Consider the following 26,556-nt stretch of genomic DNA (forward strand, 5'->3'; position numbering starts at 1 on the left):
GGGTGGCCTTCATATTATATCAGACAAAGAAGAGCTGTAAAGGGTTCAAAGGGGGCTGAAAGGACTAATCGGGAATGGAAACGACAGATAGAGGATGAAGAAGGGGAAGCAGCTTCAGCACAAAAATGTGAGCCAATATGGCCTTAGAATTGGGTCACAAGGAACAAAACTGTTGGTGGGGGATATGAGGTGGCCAAATGAACTGAATAACTTCAACAGGTTTGATTAATCCAGGATGCAGTCTTCAACGTCAGATGCAGACTCCCCCCACCCCTATTGCTGTTCCACCTCAGAAAGCTCAACAACTTCAAACCTCATCCACACATCCTGCTCACTGCTCCCCACCCCCAAACACAGCATCCAGGAGGAAACTGAGGAGGATTAAATAATGAGTCTGCGTACAGAGTGGAGATCATCTGAGACTATTGAGAGCACTATGAGACTTGTGTACTTTGAGAGCACTGTAAGACTCATGTTCTTTGTTTCTACAGTGCTTTCAACACCATGCTTCCCACAATCCTGAGAGACAAGCTGGAGTACAAACAGGAGTGAATCATCACCTCACAACATGTGAAGTAAAGTGATTGTCATTGTGAAACACTGCAGCACAGCACATGGTGGACACAACAAAATGTGTCCTCTGCTATTAATTCATCACCCTTGGTGAGTAGTGGGAATCCATGACAGGCGCCCAGGGAGCAGTGTGTGGGGACGGTACTTTGCTCAGTGGCACCTTTGCGGATCAGGATTCTGACTTGTTCCTGGCCGCTTCCTGAATCACTTGGCCATCACTGCCCCTGTTGTGGGGCATGGATCCTGGACTACCTCACCAACCGACCACAGTTTGTAAGAAATTTGCATATACACTGCAGACATTATTCACAACTTCACCAACTGCTTCCTACAGATGTTATCTGATGACTCTGCAATAGTTTACCTCATTACTGTCACATGATTCCATCCATGTGACTGGGAGCAACACAGAAACAAGGTAACGTGACTCCTGTAAATTGGCAAGATGGCCACTGCCAGCCTCTTAGTCATTGATTGACATGCGTCAATGAGACTCAGCTCCACTCTACTCTCCAAGAAGTAAGACCGTTCCTGCCCTTATCGCATCCTCTCTCCTGAACTCCTTCCTCGCTTTTTGTCCCGTCCTATATCATACCCTAACGCGAATGACAACATCCGTGTGGTGTTGCGGCTTACGCTGGTTTGCGTTTGCATATTAAGTCGGAGGGAACTTACTTGCCTCCTTGCGGGACTTCTCCCCCCGCGGCTCCTGAACCCAGTCTGGCACTCCCATAGCGCTGGAACGGGACCAAGTGGAGCGTTGAGGCACTCCTAACCACTCAGTACCCCAGTTCCCGATCGCAGATTGCGCTGCTCCTCTCTGTGCTGACTGGTCCGGCCACTGAGTGGCCGGCTACGCGGCTCATTGCACCCAATTCCACATCGCTGACTTATCTCGCGTTCATGGAAAAGTTAAAAAACACATTCTGCCATCCAGACAGTGTGGAATACATCGCGTCACAGTTATATTATCTGTGCCAGGGTTCCTCGTTCGTCAGTCAATTCACCGTACTTCAAATCCTTGGTCATCCCCTTTGTACTGTGCAATGCACCCGCCGTCTTTCAGCAGTTCATTAACGACGCTCTCCCGGACCGCTGGGACGGTGGGTGTATGCTTACCTGGATGATGTTCTCATCTACTCACCCACCTTGGAATCCCACATCCAACATGTGAGACCAGTCTTCGTCGCACCAACATCCAGATCCTTCACTTCCGTTTTTGATGGAGGTGGACGCGTCAGAGGTGGGTCCAGAAATCAAAAAGCTGACGCACCGTCCCAACAGCACGCTCCAGATTCCCTATCTTCTGACCCCGAGCCCATTCTCCCACCTCATCGCATCCTGGGTCCTCTCCGGTGGTCCCTGGAGACTAAGGTCTGGGCTGCCCAGACGTCCGACCCTGGTCCGGCCAAAATCCCACAAGGGTGCCTGTACGTGCCCAACACCTGCCGGTATTATTGGGGCTACTCCTCTGTACTCTCAGGCCATCCAGGACGTCAACGGACCCTCTCCTTCATTCACCGGGCGTTTTGGTGGCCTTTGTTATGGCGGGATGTACAGGCCTACATTGACACCTGCGACATCTGTGCCCGGGCATCCTTTTCCCATTCCTCATCGTCCCTGGACCCACCTCGCCTTGGACTTCATCACCGGTCTCCCTGAAGCCAACGGAATGTCCACCATCCTGACCATAGTGGATCGCTTCTCCAAGTCTGTCCACTTGGTCGCCCTGCCTGGCCTACCATCCTCTGCCACAACTGCTGACCTCGTGCTTCAACCCGTCGTCCGCCTCCATGGGTCCCCCCTGATCGGGGACCCCAGTTTGTCTCAGCTGAGTGGAAGGCTTTCTGCCGCCTCATTGGTTCCACCTGCATTCGCTCCTCTGGCTACCACCCTCAGACCAACGGCCAGGTGGAGAGAACCAACCAACAGCCGGGATGATACCTGCGGTGCTTTGCATCAGAACATCAACACACCTGGCCCGGTGTTCTCCTTTGGGCGGAGCTGGCCGATAACCTGCAGGTCTCCTCCGCTACCGGACATAGTCCGTTCGAAATCTGTTATGGTTTTCAACCCGCCATCTTTGCCCACCAGGTGCCCGCAGGTGGGGTCCCTTTGGCCCGTCAGATGATTCGTGGCTGCCGAAACGCCTGGAGAACTGCCCTCAGTCGGCCCTCCTCAGCACCACCCGCAGGACGTCAACCCAGCATGACCACCGGCACCCGCGCCGACTGCGCTTTCTAGTGGGACAGAGAGTGTGGCCTTCCACCCAGGACCTTTGTCTCAGAACTGAGTCGCACAAACTGTCCCCTCTTTACATCGGGCCATTTCGGATCCTCAGCCAGATCAACCCCCTCGCCTACCATCTCCAGCTCTCTCCTACTATCCGTGTCCATCCGGTATTCCATGTCAGCAAGCAGAAGCCATTCATCCGATCATCGGTTCATCCGCCGGCTCCAGCATGTATCGTCGTCGGGGGACCGGCTTACACGGTTGAGCGCATGATTGACTCTCGGCACAGGGGTTGGGGGATCCAGTATTTGGTGCACTGGACCAGCAACGGATGGGAGGAGCGATCTTGGATCCTGAGTCGTTTCATCCTGGGCCCTTCCCTTTTGACTGAGTACTGGCAGCGTACCGCATCCATTCCGGGGCCATCGGGGGTCGACGCTGGAGGGGGGGTACTGTCACATGATTCCATCCATGTGACTGGGAGCAACACGGAAACAAGGTAACGTGACTCCTATAAATTGGTAAGATGGACACTGCCAGGCGCTCATGCGTCAACGAGATTCGGCTCCATTCTACTCTCCAAAGTAAGACCGTTCCTGCCCATATCGCATCCTCTCTCCTAAACTCCTTCTTCTCGTCCTGTCCCGTCCTATATCGTACCCTAACGCGAAAGACAACACCCGTGTGTTGTTGTGGCTTCCGCTGGTTCTCATTCGCATATTAAGTTGGAGGAAACTTACCTGCCTTCTTGTGTCCCACCGCACCGAGATTCCTCGTCTCCTCCTATGCGTGCTCACGTTCTGGTTCTGTGGACCATGACTATTACAAATGGGGTCAAGAAGGACTACACCCACAACTTTTTTCACTATACATTTTTACAGTGGAGGCCATCAGCTTTGTCTCATGTGTTAAACAATGTTTACACTTGTGCAAAATCTGCTGACATGACATTGTATTTTGCTTCTGTGTCAACTTTGAGTTCCATGAGCATTCCATTCAAATTTACATTATAGAATGTCAGTTTTCTGTAGGTTTTTGGAATCAACCACATGTTCCTGGTGTAACACTCACTCCTTCCACAAGGAATTGTTCCTTGTCACTGCTAGGGGTCCATACCATTTCCACATTATTCACAGATCTCTGGCACTGTGTTTGTGAGAATTTGCAGAATTTCTTGAAATGGTTCCACTTTTTGCACTAATTTCTTAGTCTTCTCTTGATTCTGCCCTCCCCCACATGTATAGCAGGTGCACATACAGTTGGTTGCAAAAGTATTCGGGTCCCTTGAACTTTTCCTCATTTTGTCACATTACAGCCACAAACATGAATCTATTTTATTGGAATTCCACATGAAAGACCAATACAAAGTGGTGTACACTTGAGAAGTGGAACAAAAATCATACATGATTCCAAAGATTTTTTACAAATTAATAACTGAAAAGTGTGGTGTGCATATTTAGTTAGCCCCCTGAGTCAATACTTTGTAGAATCACCTTTTGCTGCAATTACAGCTCTACCAGCTTTGCACATCTAGAGACTGAAATTCTTGAGCATTTTTATTAGCAAAACAGCTCCAGCTCGATCAGATTAGAGGGACTGTATTTGTGAACAGCGGTTTTCAGATCCTGCCACAGATTCTCGATTGGATTTAGATCTGGACTTTGACTGGGCCATTCTAACACATGGATATGTTTTGTTTTAAACCATTCCATTGTTGCCCTGACTTTATGTTTAGGGTCATTGTCTTCCTGGAAGGTGAACCTCCCCCCGTCTCAAGCCTTTTGCAGACTCCAAGAGGTTTTCTTCCAAGACTGCCCTGTATTTGTCTCCATCCATCTTCCCATCAACTCTGACCAGCTTCCCTGTCCCTGCTGAAGATAAGCACCCCCAGAGCATGATGCTGCCACCACCAGATTTGACATTGGGGATGGTGTGTTCAGAGTGATGTGCAGTGTTAGTTTTCCGCCACACATAGCGTTTTGCATTTTGGCCAAAAAGTTAAATTTTGGTCTCATCTGACCAGAGCACCTTCTTCCACATGTTTGCTGTGTCCTCCACATGGCTTGTGGCAAAATGCAAATGGACTTCTTATGGTTTTCTTTTAACAATGGCTTTCCTCTTGCCACTCTTCCATAAAGGCCAACTTTGTGCAGTGCACGACTAATAGTTGTCCCCCACCTGATCTGTAGATCTCTGCAGCTCGTTCAAACTCACCATGGGCCTCTTGGCTGCATTTCTGATCAGTCCTTGTTCAGCCTGTGAGTTTAGTTCTACTTCTTCCATTTCTTAATGATTGCTTGAACAGTGCTCCGTGGGCTGTTCAAGGCTTGGGAAATCTTTTTGTAGCCTAATGTCTCAATAACTTTATCCCTGACCTGTTGGTGTTGTTGCTCCCAATATAATATTCTCTTAAATAAACTCTGAGGCCATCACAGAGCAGCTGCATTTGTACTGACATTAGATTATACAAAGTTGCACTCTATTTAGTCATTAGCACTCATCAGGCAATTTCTATGGGCAACTGACTACACTCAGACCAAAGTAGGCTGAATAATTACGCACACCCATCTTTTCAGTTATTTATTTATAAAAAATGTTTTGAATCATGTATGATTTTCATTCCACTTTTCAAGTGTACACCACTTTGTATTGGTCTTTCACATGGAATTCCAATAAAATAGATTCATATTTGTGGCATGAATGTGACAAAATGTGGAAAAGTTCAAGGGGGCCGAATACTTTTGCAACCCACTGACTCAATGAAAATATCATATTCCTGCTTGAATACTCCACAGTTTTCAGCAATGTTGCCTTCAAACATCAGCGGTTCTACCAAAAAAAAAACTGCCTCACCCAACTTCTGTGAAAGCAATCCAGTTCCCATATGTGGAAGCTTCTGTGGCCTTCATTATCACCCATATGATAGAATGAGCATTTTGAGATTCATGGTCACAAGTGCAGCGTGGGAGAGCAGTCAATAATTTGTGCTGCTTTGCCACCCTGTTTGTGTGTCTTTGGATATGTCTGTGACACTCAACTCGTGTCACTTGATATTGTGTAGTTTATCTTGCCTTCTTTTTTCAATTGCCTATCTTTTAAAACTTATGGCCATTAGCACCATGAGATTTATTGAGAACAAAAATAATTGAGAGGAAGAAAAATTGTGAGCACCATCCAGGACAGATTTAACAACAGAGAAGGGTTCATTGTTAAAAGGGACTAAATAGTATTGCAATTTCTTGGAGAAGTATGCCAAGGTAGCAATAGTCCAAAGTAAATGTAAAAAGTAAATAGAATTTCTATTTACACAGATGTGGTTTGTGTGCTTCTCAGGAGACGGGTTCTGAATATCACCTACAGTGTTGAAAACCTGGGCAGTGTGAGATGGGAACTTTTGTTTTGTCTTCTTCTTGCCTGGGTCATCTGTTACTTCTGCGTGTGGAAAGGAGTGAAGTCCACTGGCAAGGTGAGGAAAACATAGTGACTATTACTTTTAATTTTCTTATATCTCTTTGTAAGCTGTTTGCTACACCTAAGAAGACATAGCCTGGGATTTAGATTCCATGTACATGGATTTAGGGTCTACATTTATGCGCAATATAAATTAATAAAATGAATTTAGAAGGACGGGAGATCTGTTTTTTTTGTCAGGTGGTCTATTACACAGCTACCTTCCCTTATGTGATGTTGCTGGTGCTGCTGCTCCGTGGAATCACTTTGCCTGGAGCAGTTGATGGAATTAAATTTTACCTCTACCCAGATCCAGCACGCCTTGCTGACCCGCAGGTAGACAAACTAACAATGAAGTATTCTTTTTTACAAGTAGACATAGGACATTGATCAAAACTTTTGTTGCCAGTGGTTTAAACTTTAATGTCTGTCTGTTGAGTTAATTTGAGGGGACAGCAAATGTACACTGTTATATAAGCTAACTACATTATATCAAAGTCTCATAACTCCAGGGTTGTCCCAAGGAGAGATCTAATAAAATTTTACCAATAAGGGGTGTACTTACTTTTATGAGACCCTGTATTTTGCTGTAGGTAACTCACTGTTGTGAGTACACAACAGTGCACTCACAACAGTCCACGAAAATGTTGTCCCTTCAGAAGGGGTGGAAATGTCTGGCTTTTAAGCGCTGTCAGGATTGGCCACCGGTGATGAGCCCAGCTGCAGTCAATCCTGACACATCAAGAACAAGGAATCTTAGAAGTTATAGAATGCATATTTATGCATGATGAGACAGAAGGTTTAAAGGAACTGTAGTGTGTGGTTATGAATCAGTATGTGAATTGATTCATAAGCACAGGACTTTTAGTAAATTATTAATAATTCCATGTTTGACAACAATGAAGTCTTATGGTAAGTTATTATGATAAAATATTATAAAATCTCATAATGACCCATGAACAAAAAGTATGTCCCCATAGGACATCCATAAATATTATAAATCAGATTAAATTAGAGCAAGTCTGATCTTTATCAGTGTAGGGACCCTTGTTTTTAATATGAAAATTCAATGGACTCAGGAGAAATGCCTTTTAAAATTTGTATTATATAAACAGTTATACATACATCATTAAAGAGAAAAGAAGAATATAATTCAGACTAGCTATCTTGATAGACGTTAGGGTTCGGAATTTTAGTAGGTTGGTTGTCTCCTAGTGCAGGGGTTCTCAACCTTTCTCAACCTTTTGCAAGCTGCCCCATTGTGATACTCATTATAAGAAGGTGATATAACACTTATATATAACATTCTCACAATTCACTCATTCCACATTCATTTGTTCTAAAATGGTGATTACATAGACATCAAACAAGACATGCATATTCATTTGTATCATGGAGTACTACATTCCTGTTAATAACAGAAAACCTGAAGTTATTGTGTGTCAGGTATTGTGTGTGAAATATGATTATAGTCCCAATAAGTGATGCCACTCCAAAAGGTGAAGCAGTACCATAGATTAAGGAAAAGGGGTTTTTCCTTTGTTCCCAAGGACTTTTGGCAAGAAGACTGCATGCCCTTTGCTCTAGTTTCTCTGGTCATCCTGGGATCATTTAGGGGATATACAGGTTTTATGGCCTGGTTGGCAGGTGGCAGGCCAGGGTTCTCTAGGTGTTACGACTCTTTTTGTTTGACTTTGTTTTGATCCAGAAGAGGTTGTTGCCTTGGTCTGGTGTGTTGTCATCTTTGGGGGAATACATTAATGGAATTTGGAATGTACTTCCAACTCTGATTCCCTACAGAAGCATACAATATTAGTGTTTCTGCTAGCCTACAACGTACTAGCATGGTTTCTTCAAAAACTGTGACAAGAATACCTGGACAAAATAAAGCATTCATGTGGCCTAACGGTTAAGGAAGCAGACTCATGATGGTGGTACATCACCCTTTCAACACTCTCCGCCTTGAAATCAACAAATCTTTAAAAAAAATCCTCCCTATGGCTCAACTCACTTAACTCACCACTGACAAAGGTTAACTAGAACTTCCAGCCAAATGCTGGAATAGTTGCCATTATCTGAGACCAGTTTCAAGGGGAATCTATGCCTGCAAAGCACTGGTGTCAGTCCAATTACAGATAGTATTGTGTGAATTATGACACATATTTCCAAACAGGAGTTCTATCAGTGTTAGTGGTGCTAGTGTCACCAGAGAAAGTGCAAATTCTGTGTGCATTCAGACAATGGTTCAGCGAATGGCCAACCATTCAGCATTCACGTAGTAATGGTGTTCTGCATTATTTATGTGCTATATAATTTTAGATCTGTTTGTTTTGCCTTTTTTCTATATATGAACAGGTGTGGATGGATGCTGGAACACAAATCTTTTACTCATATGCAATTTGTCTTGGGTGCCTGACCGCTCTAGGCAGCTATAACAAGTACAACAATGACTGCTATAAGTAAGTGTCTTCATGCCTCTTCTCTGAGCCCATGTTATGCCTAGTGGTATTTATGTGATTGTAATTTACCTGTGATAATTTTTTTTTCTAGAGATTGTATTTATCTGTGCCTGTTGAACAGCGGTACCAGTTTTGTAGCAGGTTTTGCCATTTTCTCTGTGCTTGGCTTCATGGCCTATGAACAGGGAATCAATATCTCAATGGTGGCTGAATCAGGTCAGGTCAAAAAGATCTCTTTTTAGCATGCTACTTGACTCACTTCATTTCATAGTCTAATAATATGAGAATTATGTAATTTTCAACAGGTCCTGGCTTGGCATTCATTGCTTACCCACGGGCAGTAGCCATGATGCCATTTCCTCAACTGTGGGCTGTATGTTTCTTCATCATGATAATTTTCCTGGGGCTGGACACTGAGGTATATGTTCCATGATGTTTTTTACATCTGGCCTCACATGGCTAGGTATTGTGAATCTCTGTATTGGTTTGTGTTGGATGTTTGGAATTTTGTTTGTAGTTGAAAAAGAGCTTTGGGGAATGTTTACATTTACGGCATTTATCAGACGCCTGAGCGACTTACAATCAGTAGTTACAGGGACAGTCTCCCCTGGAGCAACTTAGGGTTAGGTGTCTTGCTCAGGGACACAATGGTAGTAAGTGGGATTTGAACCTGGGTCTTCTGGTTCATATGCGAGTGTGTTACCCACTAGGCTACTACCACCCTTTTGTTACATCTGTTACAAATGTTACGTCCTGGTCTAGGTCAGAAACATAAACAATCAGGGAAGAGGGAGGGAAATGCCACAAACATATCATTTAATAAATCGAAAGTAGTACAATTCAAGCCTTGACACAAAGACAACAGAGCAGTCAAGCCACGAAGAAGCACAGGGTAGATGACAACTGTGAACAGGACATCTATCTGGCGTATCCCCCCCCTTCTCCCCTCTTCTCAGCAGACACATGCCATCTTTAACAGCCTCACTCCAACAGCAGTACTCCTCCTACAAAAAGGAAAACACAAACACCACGAGATGTAACAGGGGAAAATTGTTTAAATTGGTTAAAATAGTCCTTTTGTCTGTTCCTTTCTTTCAGTTTGTTGGCTTAGAAGCAATCATGACATCCATATCTGACATGTACCCATCATTTTACCATTCTGGCCACCGTCATAAATTCTGTCTCCTCCTCCTCAGTGCAGGCTGCTTCTTGATTGGTACAGTGATGGTCACTGAGGTAAGCAGCTACACAAGATCCACTTCACTATAATCCCAGAATAAGAAGATAAATAGGGTTTGTCTCATACAGACTTGCTTTATCAAAAATGGACACACCAATACTGTTAGTGTATAAAAAGTAGAGGTGGGCATAGATTAATTTTCTTAATCTAGATTAATCTCACTGTAATCTTGGAAGTAATCTAGATTAATGAAGAGTAAGCAAAATTAATCTAGATTAATCTAGTGTGAGAAATTTATCTAGATTAATTTTGGATTAATCTTCATTAATCTAGATTAATCTTCATTAATCTATATTAAAATGGCTCATTTGAATTCTGCCGAAGGCATTCAGAATATGTGTGCTACCCAAATAATGACTAAAAGTAAGTCTTTGAGAACGGGTTTCTCAAGCCAGGTGGCGCATTAGACCAGGGGCTCATCTGTTTCCAAAATGAATCACAAACTGCTTGAGAAAGCTGCTCTACTATGATAATTGGTGTTGAAAATAAATTATGTTCAGTAAGATGTACTTGTGTTTACCAACTGTTTATTCAGTTAAATAGCTGCATCCATGTTACCACGTCACAATTGATGTGGTAATTTCACAGTTCGAAGACTCGTTCTCGCCCCCTACACTGCAATTCGGCTAGGTATACATCCGCGCTAAAATATCAAGGTGCAAGTCATCATAGTGTAGCAGTTCTTCTTCTGCGTTGTGTAACTTTTTGATTTTGTTTCTTGAACCACAAATGATGAGCTGACACACAAGAAATTTTCTGTGCAAAGTGTATTCTGTACAAAGAGCAAGGTCGCGTCAGAACATCGCGTCACACATCGCGTCTTCCTGCACCTCTCTCTCACAACTCACGCCATGTGTCCAAGAGAACTGAACATTAACATAAAGCATTCACAATTTACAATACTGCATTCCTGTACAAAAAGCAAGGTCGCGTCAGAAAATCGCGTCACACATCGCGTCTTTCTGCACCTCTCTCTACAATATACAGTATTAAAAGAACATAAAAAATATTCACAAAATAACAGACATGCAAAATATTTCTAATATGTACATACATTAAAATGAAAAATAACTTTTTGCACACAAACCCCATGCACCTCTCACAGCTCACACCATGTGTCCAAGAGACCTGAACCGGGTCTCAAAAACAAAATAAAAGAAAATAAGAAAATAAAAGACACAAGAAAGAAGAAATATACTTATAAATCTAGTGTAACCATTTAACTCCGGCACAATAGCTTGCGTAGTATAGACCCAGCTCCCAACCCAACTTTGTGAATAGATTAACGGCAATATTTTTATCACCCGATAAGAGTCTCACGTTAACGCAGCATGTTTTAATCGCCCGATAAGTCTCACGTTAGCGCAGCACTTTAACGCCGATAACGGCCCACCACTAATGAAAAGCTGCATGAGGAAATCAATTTGTGAAAATAGGAAGGCTGTGCAAATGATAGGCGATTTGAGTTGTGTTGAGAGTCAGATATCCTATTCTCAGCAGTTGGGGGTTCTCTGATTTGAAACGGTCGATATTCCATCACAAACCAGACCAAGACCCATGCTATGCATCTACTGTTTCAGTTGCTTGCACTCATCAAGCCTCTTTTTGTGTGTGTGTGTGTGTGTGTGTCTGCAGGTTTGGGTTGATAATTTGGGTCTGTCAGTATGACAGACCCAAATTATTTACTTTTTTTCTGGGAACACGTTTTTGGAATTTGCACTGGAACGGTTGAGCGTACACACGCGACTTTCATGTCAGGTTGTGGCGCTTTTCGTTCTGCACGGATTGAGACTTTACTTGATGGGATCTATGTGTAATGTTTATTATTCTAGTCTGAAATTGAACTTTTTAAAATCTTTTGTGGCAAGCTAGACATACACATTATTTGATGTTGCCTAGTAGATCTTGCCAAGACTAACATTTGGACATATGGCATATCACGCACAATAAAAAAAATTAGGCCCTTTTTCGGCAATTAATGCAGATCATGCATGCACACTGGCAAGCTATATATCAAAAATTAGTACTGTGATCCAATATGTGACATCTTGGCCATGCCCTGTTAGCATTTTTGACGTGCTAATTTTTAAACATGGTCCAAACTACACCAAATTTTATGTGATGCATCTTGGCCAGGCCCTGTTAGCATTTTTGACATTAGCATGCTATCATTAGCATGCTAACACGTAAATTTTTCAACAGGCTACAAACATCACCAAATATCATGTGACTGCCTGCTCCATCAGCCACTTTATTATGACCGCCTGCTCCTACAGCTGACACTGCTCCAGAGGCCAACACCCACTACTGTGACCAAGGCCCATCAAAATTTGCTCTGGAAATTCTTACTATTATTTTATTCTTTTATTCATATGTGCATGCATTATGACAATGTCAATGTTTTTGGTTGATCGCAGCCAAAACCACAGAGGTGCCATTGAACAAAGTACTCTCTCCGGAAACTGCTCCTCAGGCTCTTTCATGGTTGCCAACTGCCCACTAAGGGTGATTGGTTAAATGCCGAGGTATCAGGAACTGGAACAAGGAAAGGACACACAAAGGACACACAAGGCAGTAGAAGCATCAGAGGTGGAAGAAAGATTTGGCAATATCCGTTCACAGCCTTTAAAAAGGGCATTCAGAATGCAGCATCAAAAACAAGGAAAGGTCAAAAAGGGTTTAGTCAATAGAAAACACTTGGTTTAAAAGGTGATCGTCGGTGTGGAACAAACCAACAAAGGATGGCCAGTGTTCAATAAGGCCGCCAGGTTTTTATGCCTTCTGTTAACCCTGTCTCATTCCACTTCCAGGTCATCTTCCTCTTGGTCGTCCTTTCTTCCCCTGTTAGTCTTATATGGGGACATGTCTAAGTCTAGTAATTAATTAATTCAGCAACATCCTGTCTTGTACCAAAGAAAGCCTGCATACAAACTCAAGTTTTTGTACTAATTTGAACTAATAATGTGAACTAATGTAACTAATTAGCCCTTGTAAAAATAGTAATTATATACTTAATATTTTAACTTACAAATATTAATCTATTGATAATTCTTGATTAATAAATACAAAAAAATATATTTGTACATTTTTACATATTTTATTAATTGATATCTTTCCTGATAATGGGCTGGTAGTAGTTTAGAAAATAACACACTAATAATCAATGAATCACGATAAAGACATGGATGATTTTGAATCTATGCAGTGCAGAATTAATAGATTATTTCATAAAAAAGTTGCTTGGTGATTTTCTGACAGCGGCATAAAAAGTATTACCAGTAGAAACTGGCTGCCTGATCTGTGTAGTCGTAGGCTAAATTTTTGAGAAAGACACAAATACTGGTTTTCACAAAGTTTGCTGCTTTTGTTTTTAATATGGCAATTTGCTTATACTCCAGAATGTTATGAAGAGTGATCAGATGAATTGCAAAGTCCCTCCTGCTTAGATCATTTCGGTGATCCTCTCGTTAACACAAGTGAGTGTCTCAAAGCACAAGGCTGGAGCTCATTCTTTCATGCTGATTGACTTAGAATTGTAGACTAAATGCATTGTATTAAAAGGGCTGCTACTAAGATTGCACCTAAAGAAACCATTTATCTGATCATCAGAAGGACAGAGGTTCCAGTGTTGTGAAAAAGGCTTCAGGGCGTTCAAGAAAGTTCAGCAAGTGTCAGGACCGTCTCCTAAAGATAATTCAGCTGGGATCAGGGTGCCACCAGTGCAGATCTTGCTCAGGAATGGCAGCAGGCAGGTGTGAGTGCATCTACACGCACAGTGAGGCAAAGACATTTAAAGGATGGCCTGGTGTCAAGAAGAGCAGCAAAGAAGCCACTACTTTCCGATTGTTTGAATGCATCAATAATCCAGGCACCAGTGAAGGTTCACACCTCTACACCGCACCATAACAATACTGTATTGTCAATATAGACTGGGAGATATTTGGAAAGGGGACAGACCTAGAGGGCCATATGTGGCAGAAACAAGCAGGAGCAAAGGAAAAGTTGTAGAATGACTATGCCACACAAAGGGACACTTGAGAAAAACCTTTTTACCACAAGGAAGACAAAATGACCAGGCAGGAGACGTATTTCCAATAATGGAAATAGTAAGAAGAAATAAAAAGAACACAAGAGGGGATACGACACAATATGTAAGGGTAAAGGGTAAATGTCACAATACGGTGAATAAACAAAGTGAAATGTGTCCTCTGCTTTTAACTCATCACCCTTGGTGAGCAGTGGGCAGCCATGACAGGCGCCAGGGGAGCAGTGTGTGGAGACGGTCCTTTGCTCAGTGGCACCTTAGCAGATTCTAATTACAAAAGAAAGCAAAGGAATAATCACAACAAAATAACCAGAACAATGAAAAGAAAACAAAACAATGTCATTAAGAGGAGAAATGAAACAAAACAAACACAAAATAAAGACAAAACAGTGCCTGTGGCCACAGAAGTGGCACTGTGGAAGCTAACATAACTTCCTCACACCCTGGGAGAAACTAAGTAGGCCTTGCCTCCACTACCCAGTTGGGCCCTCGATCCCACGTCTGAAGCACACATTCACTCTATGAAGGTGCTGTTTGGCCTACAAAAAAAAACGTAGGAAGGAAAATAATAACATCTACTACAGTACAAAACAAAATCACTAGCCTTCATACCTCCTTAAGAGCAGATAGACAACCCAGTCACAATTGATGGGATCCTATTCCTAAAAATGGCCAATCCCAAAGACTAAAACCAGATGAGCTGCTCCTCTAACAATCAGCTATATACATAAAAAAAAAACATACATGGCAAGGTGGTAGGTGGTAGTAGCATAGTGGGTAACACACTCGCCTATGAACCAGAATCCCACTTACTGCCATTGTGTCCCTGAGCAAGACACTTAACCCTAAGTTGCTCCAGGGGGACTGTCCCTGTAACTACTGATTGTAAGTCGCTCTGGATAAGGGCGTCTGATAAATGCCATAAATGTAAATGTAAGGATCCCACAATTTCCTACCTCCAAGCCGCTGATGACGGACATCCAGTCAAACACTACTGGGATCCTGGCTGAAACAAAGCATGCTCGTGCGCTCTACATGCCTCAACAGCAACTGCTTTAGCCGGGACGTGTGTTTAGTCATACGCCAAGCCAACCTTCTGGTAGAGGCAGGGATGTGCATCAAATGAAGCCACCTGTCTGAAGTCAGAACAGAGTGAGATGCCTGAATGATTATCACCCAGTGGCTCTAACCTCCCATCACCAAATGTTTTGAAAGCTTAATTCTATCACACATTGCATCAGATTGCATAAATGGCAAACAGGTCCATGCAATAACAGGTCAACAGTTACATCTATGCTGTTTGTAGATAAACTGGTTAAGAACCTGAGCCTCAGCCACTCACTGTGTACATAGATACTGGACTTCCTCAGCAACAAATGTCAGGATAGGAGTGCATCCTCCATCCTCTATTCGTGTTTCACACATGACTGTTCCCTTATGCACACCAGCAGAATCACTATTAAATGAGCTCACAACACAATCGATCAGCCTACAGAGAAATAGGTCTGGCACTTGAAGTGACAGCAATAACATGGATAAGAACATAGATAAGGCCAAAATCAAAGGGATGATCATGGACTTCAGTAGGTCAAAGTGCTCAGAGAACTATTTATTTAGGAAGAGGAAGTAAAGAGGGTGGAGAGCTTCCTTCCACATGCTAAGCTCACCTAGTCTACCAACATAGCACACCAGGTAGGGAAGGCACACCAGAGATTACACTTTCTCAGGAAAATATGCCAGGTCCACCTCCCCCAAACCCTGCTGACCTATTGCTGTAGTGTGGTACAACTGCTGCCTCCTCCAAAGAGGTAAAACAAACACCAGTTGTAGTGACAAAAAGGTGCTGATTTATTTACAGTGAGGGAAGTGCTGAAAAAATACTGAAAAAAAACAAAAACGGCCATCATAGGCATCAAAATATATACATATTTACAAAAGATACAGATTAACAGCCATCTTACACATCAACAAAATAAATACAGCAAACACTTACCCCCTACATCAAACACACTTTTCCCTGTCCCAAGCTGGCCTATAAAGGCAAAAACATTATCATGTATGCTCTACATCTGCCAAATAGACATCTGACTTTTTCTTTTTAATAAAGTGCCACATAGGCTGCCTGAACCATGAATAATTTTACAGGATTTGTTTGAATGTCAGAACTTGTTCTCTACACTACACTGACTCAGACACACACCCACACCCACTCTCTCTCACTCCCTTTGTTCACTTTGCAATGCAATGAAAAGAAATGTGAGCATGTTCACAAGCTCCTGGCTCAGGCTTGCTCTTTGAGGCTATGTTGCCTGCAGCAGAAAACAGACGCTCACATGGTGTTGATGTGGCAGGGATGCAGAGGTAAGAAGCAAAGTTATTGTCAATGTGAAAAACTGCAGCACATGGTGACACAACGAAATGTGTCCTCTGCTTTTAACCCATCACCCTGAGTGAGCAGTGGGCAGCCATGACAGGCGCCCGGGGAGCAGTGTGTGGGGACGCTGCTTTGCCTCGTGATTACGAGTTCACTTCCTTTACCAGCTAGGCCCCCACTGCCCCACTTGCCTAGCCTGGACAACATGGGATATCTTTCATGGTTACCCTTTCACCACAGTAATGGGTTTTCTTCCTTGGGAAGGCCCTTTTCTCCAATGTGAGACGTATGATAAAAAATTATTGAAGAATGTCTCAGCTTTAACTGGACTGTTAACATGCATTTTCAAACAGCCATGCAGTTCATTGTGCGCTGCCAAATAATATGGAGACAGCAGTGAAATACGATCTACAGGCACCTTACCTCACCTCACTTCACCGGTCCTCTCCAGCTCGCCGTACTGTTGTCACGTGGTCTGACGAGCACGCTGTTTTGTCGTGGGAGTACGGAAAGTCAAATGGGCGATAAATCATCGGCATTTTAACATGTGGTTTTAGGCTAAAAACTCACATTTTTATGACAAAAGCGCTGCTTTGAACGTGTTTATTACGCTTGTACCCTGACACTGGCAGCGGCGCTTTTTTCATAAGAACGCGTGTTTTAGTGTAAAAGGCAAATGAAGGCAAATTATGGCAAATTGAAGGAAATTGAAGGCAAATTACGGCATGTATGGCCTTGTATCTTTCCTCTGCCTCCGCCCTGTCTATCAGACACTAAACACTGCGAGAGAGACAGTTTGTTCGCTGTGCTACGTGTGCTACGTGTTCAACTAAAGTTCTTTTTTTAATGTAACACTCCCACTAAACTTGTTTTTACAATGACTAAAATTTTGAGAACCCACCACCAGATTCACCTATGTATCATACAAGGGAGGAGTTTAAGTGGAAGTTACAAAGCACATTTAATTTTGTCTAGGGTTATGATCTCGCACAGTGTGTCGAAGAGGCTCAGGCTAGCATGTTGGAATGCGCTATAGCTGTATGCAATTCACCTCCCTTGCACTCATTTATATTTCACTTCCCATGTAACTTTATATCTTTGGTCCAGGCTCCTATACCATAATTTAGAAGTGAAACTCACAGAAATCCACCACACATGTTCACACAGTCTAGGTCCCTTTTACGTTGGCGCGCTTGGTGGAGCTCAAACTAGTGGACAATGTGTGTGTTGAGTAGAGCTGTAATACTCGGATCCTTTTTAGGATTCGGCTCCCTCAGTTTAGTCACTCACTAAACTGATCCGGGTGTGTGAGTCACTTGAGTCAGTATTGGCGCTAACCTGCTCTCTAAGCGGTTCAGATTCGGTTACATGAGCCCGGTTGTAGAGGAAGTTAACCCGCGCTAACCCGCTCTCTGATCCGGGTGCTTGAGTCACTCGAGTCAGTATTAGGCTGTAAAGGAAGGTAACCGGTGGATTCACTCGTGACTCTGGTCTGTGCTACAGGAGCGCTAACCCGTCTGTGAGCGATTCAGATTCGCCTGCAGGGCTGTTTTCGGCTCTGACAAACTTTGCGGGACGTTTGTAGGTTTGTAGGATAGACCTCAGTTTTAAGTGTGGTCGTGCAAAGAAACTGGAAGTTATGAAACTTTTATGGTAGTAATTGATGTTTTAATGATTATAAGATGTATTTATGTGATGGAGTTTACAATTTAGACATGGTGTAGTTAGGATTCGAAGGATTCGGTTCAATGGAGACCTCAGATTTGTGACTCATGAGTCATTTAAAGGATCCGGGTGATTAACCCGGGTGAGTCATGAATCGCACAGCTCTAGTACTCACAACTTCCTCCAGTACTGTCCGCTGCACTTCTGCCGTCTGCAGAATAAACGTTTCGTCGGTGCAGTTCTTAATGTACCCGTAACGCTCCTCGCGTGGTCCAAGTCCTCCGCAGCACCGAGCCGTCCCGCGTCGCGCTGGTTTCCTTGTCTCTGCCACGTGCAGAGTTGCAACCGAAGTCCGTGCACTTCTGTCCTGTATAGCAATTGCTATTTTCCAGAAAGTCAGCAAACCTCAGCCGTGCACTATGCACCCTCATGCATGAAAATATTTTGACTCCAGAACTAGTACATTTACAGCATTTATCAGACGCCCTTATCCAGAGCGACTTAAAATCAGTATTTACAGGGACAGTCTCCCTGGAGCAACTTAGGGTTAAGTGTCTTGCTCAGGGACACGATGGCAGTAAGTGGGATTCGAACCCGGGTCTTCTGGTTCATAGACAAGTGTGTTACCCACTAGGCTCTCTTAACTCAAAGCATGTAACTCTAATTAAATCGCGGGGGAAAACTAAGAAAACCGGCGCCACCACGTTGTCTCCTCTCCAACTCTTCCTGTCACATGCTCTATCCCACTCTATGACAGGACAGCACAAAATAAACGCTGCATACCATTGTACAGTTTAAACAAGATATAACATATTATATTGAACATATAATGAAACGAAAATACACTTGCTGTATTAAAAAAAAAATAAAACAATTAATATCAGTGCACCTGAGAGGGTGCTACATTAATAATCAAATGTCTCCTCGTCGCGTGACACAACGAATCAATTAAGAAATTAATTGCCGACTCTTTTAGTAATAGATTTTCATCGATTTAATTGATTCGTTGATGCAGAGTTTACTGTGCATTTATTGTATTGTATAGACATTGCTATATTGTATTGTATAGAAATTGTACTGTATTGTACATTTGTACAGTCTGTTTTCTGTAATATTTACAAATAATTGTTTTAATTTTTTTTTATGTCCTTAATTATTATGTTGCAAAGAGGAAGATCAACCAAATTGTTTTTCAATGTCCCTGCAACAGTGACAATAAACGCTTTTTTTTTTGTCAGGGTGGGCTTTATATCTTCCAGCTGTTTGATTATTATGCCTGTAGTGGAATGACCCTTCTCCTGTTTGCTACTGTGCAGTCCATATGCATCGGATGGGTCTATGGTAAGAAACCATATTTTCTTCTCTCAAAGATATTTTATTGACTTTGAACAAGAGAAAAACAACAACAGCAAAAAAAGAAAAAATACACCCCATAATAATAATTAAAAAGAACAAGACTACAATATTGTTTCTGGAACTATACTGGGTAATACTAATAGTCGGATTTTGAGACTGAAGGCTTGTAAAATACTCTAGGAAGGGCCCCCACACCTTGTAAAATTATTTGTTGGTATCACTAATTGAGTAGTGTATCTTTTCGAGGCTTAGACAGGACATAGGGTTCCTCATCCATTGGTCCCATAATCACTGATGCCAAAAAGCGCAATCAACGGATTAGGTTGTATACGCTGTTTGAGGACTGAAGAAAGGGCTTGAAATATCTCCCTCCAATATTTTTCAAGGCTAGGACACAACCAATACATATGGATAAGCGAAGCATCCTCACTTCTACATTTATCAAAGCAGGGATCCACATTTGTGTAGATACGAGATAGTTTGACTTTGGACATATGAACTCTGTGCACACCTTAAATGACATGTTAAAATCCAGTTCCCAAGTAGTTTTGATTCTATTAATAGAGGGACATTTCAGTTTGTCATAAATAAAGGATATTAACCTTTACGTGTTTGGTTGCAAGGTAAGAAATATATCAGCTCTATTTATAACTGATGTCTCAGGGAAATTATGAATTTGAGATTGAAGAAAGTGTCTAATCTGCATAAAGAGGGTTGAAAGAGATGATTTGATATAATTGGACTCAAAAGAGAGAAACCATTTAAATCAAAGTGATTTCTCTTTTGAGACCATACCCAGTATGCCAAACAACTGGATTATCAATTCACTTGTTTCGCGCTACAGGAAGTTCCAAGAAGTGCCAAAAGGGAAAATTCTTTAGCTGAATTCAATTCCAATGACACCCAGGATGGACAATTGTCTTTGTTTTGGGTATAGAACCAAAATGTAATACAGCGTATATTAGCTGTCCAATAGTAATAACGGAAATTAGGCAAAGCCAGAACTCCATAATTCCTAGATTTCTGAAGATGAGCTTTATTCAAACAAGGATGTCTTCCTCTCCATAGATAAGATGATTTATCTGAATCTAAAGAATCAAAAAAAGATTTAGGGTTAAAGGTAGGGATTGACTGAAACAAATAAAAATTTTTTAGGTAGGACGTTCATTTGCAAGAATAGAATTATAAGGGCAGAGATATAATAGTTTTGTCCATGAAATAAATTTTGATCCAAAATTACATTTTTCTAAAGTTGCAAATAAATATTTCCATTCCACACAATCAAATGCCTTTTTGCATCTAGACAGAGGATACATTCAGGAGTATAGTATAAGAAAGGTAAATAGGTGTTAGAAAATTAGTGGTATTACTCAGCTGCTCTAAGGTCTACTTTCTACTTTCCTGTTCTGTCAAAATGACATGTCACAATAATAACAACATAAGTTAGAAAAAAGCCAATATTGGAAAGTAAAATAATTCTAATAATTCTAATAAACACTAATATAGAATTACTTATCAGAATTTTCAAGATTATATTTTAAACACTGATTGTCTTTACAGGTGCGGACCATCTATATGACAATATAGAGGACATGATTGGTTATCGGCCACTATTTCTGATCAAGTACTGCTGGAAATATGTTACACCTCTAATTTGTGCTGTACGTATTTGGGTTTGTCACCCACCCCAATCTATCCATCCATCCACCCACACATCCATCTCTCTGTCCATCCACCCACTCACCAATCTTTGCACCCACCCATTCATCTGCTATCAAGGTGGATAGTTAGTATATAGCCAGTAAAGGAATAATACTTATTGGATATGTGAGAACAAGAAAAGTCATGAAAGAGAACACATTTTTACACAAATTATTTTTTCCATCTAGGCCACCTTTGTTTTCTCTCTTATCAAATACACCCCACTGAAGTTCAACAACACTTTTGAATATCCTTGGTGGGGCTATGCCATTGGATGGTGGTTCACACTGTCCTCTACACTGCTGGTACCCATATGGATGGTCTATGCTGTGAGCTCCACACCTGGTACTCTACAGGAGGTATAGATGATACTGTTATCACAATATTTTGATCACGGCTGTCAGTAAAAAGACTAAGATTTGGTTAGCCACTATTATTCTTTTTGTATTTTTTTTAAATATTACACATTTTTTTCCATGGAATAACAAGGACCCTAAACATTATGAACAGTAGTGTGTGTGTTTGTATTTATGACTATACCTGTTGCTACATTATTTACATTGCAAATGGATAAAGGTAAACATACACAATATCAATACTGTGTAAATGCAGTGAGGTGAGTAAATGCAATGTTTGGCAGTCTATTAGAGGGTAGAACGAGGGGGAATTGGAAATGATGGACACCGAAGGATAGGGAGAAAGGAACACAGTTTAATAGGAATTGGCACAAACAAAGCCACCACGCATTGCGCTGAACACAGTTTCCTCTGGTTCTGCCGAATATAGGCTTGCCAGTGTTGCCTGCTTGCCAACGGTGGGTAGTAATGAGTTTCATTTACACTGTTACGTTTCCTTGAGTAGCTTTTTGAAGAGTAAAGCCATCAATATACATGATGTGAGCTACATATGCATGTCTGTACACAGTTTATGCTGATATACTTGCATCTGTTCTGTGCATCAAAATTCATAGTGTGTACTCCTTACCAGCGGGATTCAGTGTCGAGACTGCAAACCAAATAAATGAACCTGTATCTTAAAATAATCATTTGTTGATCTCGCAACACTGTCCGTATAAACATGGTATTGGTATTGCATCCAAATCCATATCCGTATACCTTCTGTTAATGTTTGAGTACATGCACAAAAAACGACGGCAAGGACACAGGATACACGTGGCTCTACATATGTACATACCTATGTAGCTAGCAAGTATTTTTCTGTCTGAAGCATACGCAACATCGCCATCAGACTTACAATAATGAATGATTAAAGCCTGTAGCTAGCATTAACATTTTCTGAGCAACTTTAGAATGGAAGTTGTATGTGTACTATAATTTGTCTCAAAAAAGTTTGTAAACATTTTCAAGATTCAACATTGGTTTGTTGTCAGTACAACAGTTTGCACAGTATACCGTGTATTGAAATAATGTTTCACACAGACCCCCCCATAGTGCAATCATGAAAGAAAGAAAAATATATATGTATATACCCACTAAACTAAACTATACTAACTAAGACTAGAACTGTAAAGATCTCTAGAAAGGAAAAGTAAAACATCATGTAGGATGCTTGTAAGTGGATATGTTTTATATTTCAAACAGGACACAAGACAAACGTGCAAAATAAGCAGAAATGTGCTAAATGAATTAAGATGTGCAAATGGGTCAATATATTATCAGGTGCATAAGGCTGGAAGTGTATTGTTGTTTTTTCTGTTTTTTGGCAATGGCAGTGCATAGAGAGCTCTGACTGTTTGTGGGAAGAAACTATTGCAATGTCTGGCAGCAGGAGGGAGAACAGGGCATGTAAGGGGTGGTGAGAGCCCTTCTTGTAGAGCTGGGAGATGGGTGGAATTGGAGCCCCGATGGAGCACTCTACTGTCTTCACTATCCGCTGCAGGGCCTTCTGCTCAGCGACAGTGCAGTTCCCGTACCAGACAGTGATATAGCAGCAGAAAACACTCTCAATGGTCCCCCAGTACAACGATGTGAGGATGGGAGGAGGGAATTTGGACATTTTCAGCTTTCTGAGAAAGTGCAGACCTTGCTGGGCTTTCTTGGTGGCAGTGGTGGTGTTGAGGCTCCAGGAGAGGTCATGTGTCATGTGTACACCCAGGAACTTCACGCTGCTGACGATCTCAACAGCAGATCCATTGATGTGTAGTGGGATTGGTGACATTGAGAGTCAGGTTGTTGCTCCGGCACCAATCCACCAGATGTTTATCTTAATCCAAAACAAACAGAGGGAGACACAGGGGACGGGGACCCTCGGGCTGTGTTTGTGTGCTATCCTGATCCCTGGCTCTACCTGGTTATATCAAAGCCCCAGTCACGGTCATCTACTCAGAAAGATCATGTCTGCTCTTAAATAATAATGTTTTACATGTAATAGTAAATAATTCTGTGGACGCCCTCTTTCTTTGTATATGGATTCCACTTCCGCATTCATGTAAACATTGGTATTTTCCCTACATGGTATAAATGCCCTTGTGGCTTTGAATAAGTGAAATATTCCTCTTTTTGTAGCAGAATAGCAGTTTGAAGCACTTGGTCTTATAGATGTACCTTTTCCAGTTAACCACCTAAGGATGATGAGTCCGTGTCACGTGGTACTGTCTGTCTTTAAACATTTTCATCTGGTCACTGATCTGCACTCAATTTGCAATTGACACAAAGTTACTCTGGTTTTTGAGCACCTCTGCAGACATGTGGCACCATTTGAAAACAATGCAAATGCATATGCCAAAGATGCATCATCTGATTTGGTTGTGTGTTTGATTACTCACAATTGTTTTGCATCTATTTTTCAGAGGCTTCAGTTCCTCTGCACAGCATCAGCAGATCTACCTGAGTATCAGGCAAGTCACCATCGGCTGAATAACCCATGAATATGTACCCATGACTGAGAGAACAGGCTGGAACAGTCTCAGAGTCACTGCTCCACTTAAACCTGTGCCATATTCTTCACAATAAGCCTATCTAGACAGAGACCATTGTAAAATGTAGCAAAGTAATAACATATCACTATCTAATCACCAGTATTGTCGTTTAAGAAATGGAAACAAGGTTGTCCAGTGGCTTGATTGAGTGGTATTGAGATATCTTTAACAAAATGTTTAATTATTTTCTTACAATGGGATGGTTGAAATATGTTATTCTTTCTGTGATGTGAGGTTCTATTATGAATAAAAATTGGTATATGAAATCTGGAAAACTTTTTAGAGTAATATTTTTGCCATGCAAATGCACATGTTCTAAGATGTTGTTATCATGTACACTGAAATCAAATGATGCCAAAATAATAGATATGTATAGAATCTAGTTCAATGTGTGGAACTCTGCTCCACACATTAGAACATAGGATGCTCCCGACCCTCTTTAGTTACAAGAAGCCAAAGTTAAATTATTGCACACATTTAAATAATAGTTCACTTCACAACAGTTCTCAAAGAGATATGTTGACAAAAACAGTTCACAAATTCATGTTATATGCTATATTTCACTTAATTCTTCATTATATACCAGACCCGCTGTGATTGCCTTCATGATTTCTAAGACATTAATTAATTACAATAAATAACTAAATAAATAAATTTGGTTAAAACACAAACTAAATTTAGCAAATAGTATACCCCTAGTATTTTAGTCTCTTAAATAACTTTTATACATTAAAATATTATATGTAATTCTATTTTATTTAACACCCACTTTCACCAACACCTGCTCCATGTAGCTCATCACCTCCACCTGCACCTGATTATCACAGTTCACCACAAAAGGACTCAGATCTGCACTTGCTAGTGTCAATCCTCATGCCATGTATGTATTCATGCTCCCCTTTTGGTCTACTTTTCCATAGATGTGTGCAGTAGGGATTTTTGATAGGGTGACATGGTTGCCCAGGGTGGCATTGTGGTGGGGGCAGCATCATGGGCGTCATCAAAACTTGCAGAGTGCTAATAATCTGTTTCACATACGGGAATGATACAAGTGGAAAAGTGCCTTCAGTACTACTTTGGGCCATTAGGAGTGTCAGGCGATGCACATCATAAAGTTTGCTGGTGGGTCTCATCAGCAAGAAGGGTGAGTCAGCATACAGAGAGGAGGTGACAGACTGGTGTAAGGTCTAAAATGTTTCTGAGCATGGACAAAACAAAAGAGATTATTGACTTCAGAATAGAATGGAGGGACCGCTCGCCACTGAATCGATCGATGGATCTTGTGTGGAGATTTCCAAGAACAGTTCCTTGGTCTCTAGATGAGAACCTCACCTGTGCTCTTGTAAGCTTGCAGGTTATTGTGTCTGTGAAACTGTTTTTCTTAAATAGTAACTTTTAGTGGTTACAAGGTGGAATTCTCTAATCATATGGCAACAAGCGGGCCTTTTTATTTGTTTTGAAGAATTCTGTAATCTTATAGCACATATGCAGGAATTTTATGAACCAAAAAGAGTTCAAACTATCTTGCCCCAGGTGCAATCGACCTGTCAGTCAATGCAAATTTGCATGGTGGAAAATTATTTTATTGATTATATTTTATTTTATTTGTTGATTAGACTCAATAAGTCAATGCAAATTTGCAGTCGATGCAAATGTGAGTTATGAATTCTCTGATATCACTTTAAGCTCTTCTTCCTATATTTACATGTCTTTGCGTTACAATATTTGATCATTGTTGACATTTGTTTTTCTGATTTGGTTTTAATGTACAATGGACACTGTTTTTCTACATGTACAATCTGTATGCAAATCTATAATCCTATGACTTAATCAAACTCCAGACAATGAGCCCTATCAAATGTCTAAGGCCTTTGATCAAGTTGGATATCCTCTGTATGCTGCATTGTTTGATATCTGTTAAGAAGGCTGATTTCCCTGCAAGTGTGATTTCAGATGCCTGAAGATCGTAAAGGACAAAGATCCACCACCATCGGCTACATTTGAATTCCCAACTGACCAGAAAGGAGCAGGACAAACAAGCAGATGCCAGAACTATTGACAAATTAAGTGTCGTAGGGGATCAAACCATCTGTAAGAAGGATGTCCCAGGTCCATGGCATTCTGTGCTTTTGTCTTGCATAGAGGCATGAAAAGCCAGCCATTTGCTTGAGGTTCCACGAAGAGAAGAAAACAAGACAGAGACATCAAAGGAAAGATCCTAATTGGTCTATGGGAACTTTTTGGGAGCAAATGTATAAAAGAATTTTCTCTTGTCGGCTCTTGACTTTTCCTTTTCCATCGGGGGGTTTCTGTTTCTGAGTGTTGCTGGCTCTCCCTGTTTTCTCAAGGTCCAAGCAGCAGTTCTACATCTTGGCTCCTGGCTTTTCTCTCTCTTCCTCTATCCCTTTCTCCTTTCTGTTATTTTGTTTTTCTGTAACATTGGTACATTTTTTACAATATTTACATGTAACTGCAAAAGTAATCTACTGGTCTTAATAAAATAGAAACTGTTCACGCTATTGT

General features: G+C 41.6%; 1 protein-coding gene across 3 annotated transcripts in view; it reads left to right on the top strand.

Annotated features, from left to right (window-relative positions):
* The window catches only part of LOC114768449 (sodium- and chloride-dependent GABA transporter 2-like), a 48,781-nt gene extending 22,246 nt beyond the window's left edge, over positions 1-26,535 (top strand). Inside the window, exons 7-16 of one of the 3 annotated variants that reach the window (XM_028960750.1) lie at positions 6,139-6,271; positions 6,457-6,591; positions 8,611-8,714; positions 8,806-8,930; positions 9,020-9,132; positions 9,813-9,950; positions 19,277-19,379; positions 20,955-21,055; positions 21,284-21,454; positions 23,905-26,533. In XM_028960750.1, coding sequence (XP_028816583.1) covers positions 6,139-6,271; positions 6,457-6,591; positions 8,611-8,714; positions 8,806-8,930; positions 9,020-9,132; positions 9,813-9,950; positions 19,277-19,379; positions 20,955-21,055; positions 21,284-21,454; positions 23,905-23,982 — 1,201 coding nt within the window. In that variant the 3' untranslated portion in view covers positions 23,983-26,533. Of the gene's footprint in view, positions 1-6,138; positions 6,272-6,456; positions 6,592-8,610; positions 8,715-8,805; positions 8,931-9,019; positions 9,133-9,812; positions 9,951-19,276; positions 19,380-20,954; positions 21,056-21,283; positions 21,455-23,904 lie in introns of all 3 variants that reach the window. The other 2 variants (XM_028960763.1, XM_028960756.1) reach the window with 2 other exon arrangements.
* Positions 26,536-26,556: the final 21 nt, after the last annotated feature.

The sequence above is a fragment of the Denticeps clupeoides genome, chromosome 2 (genome assembly GCF_900700375.1).
Source record: "Denticeps clupeoides chromosome 2, fDenClu1.1, whole genome shotgun sequence".
Classification (NCBI taxonomy): Eukaryota; Metazoa; Chordata; class Actinopteri; order Clupeiformes; family Denticipitidae; genus Denticeps; species Denticeps clupeoides.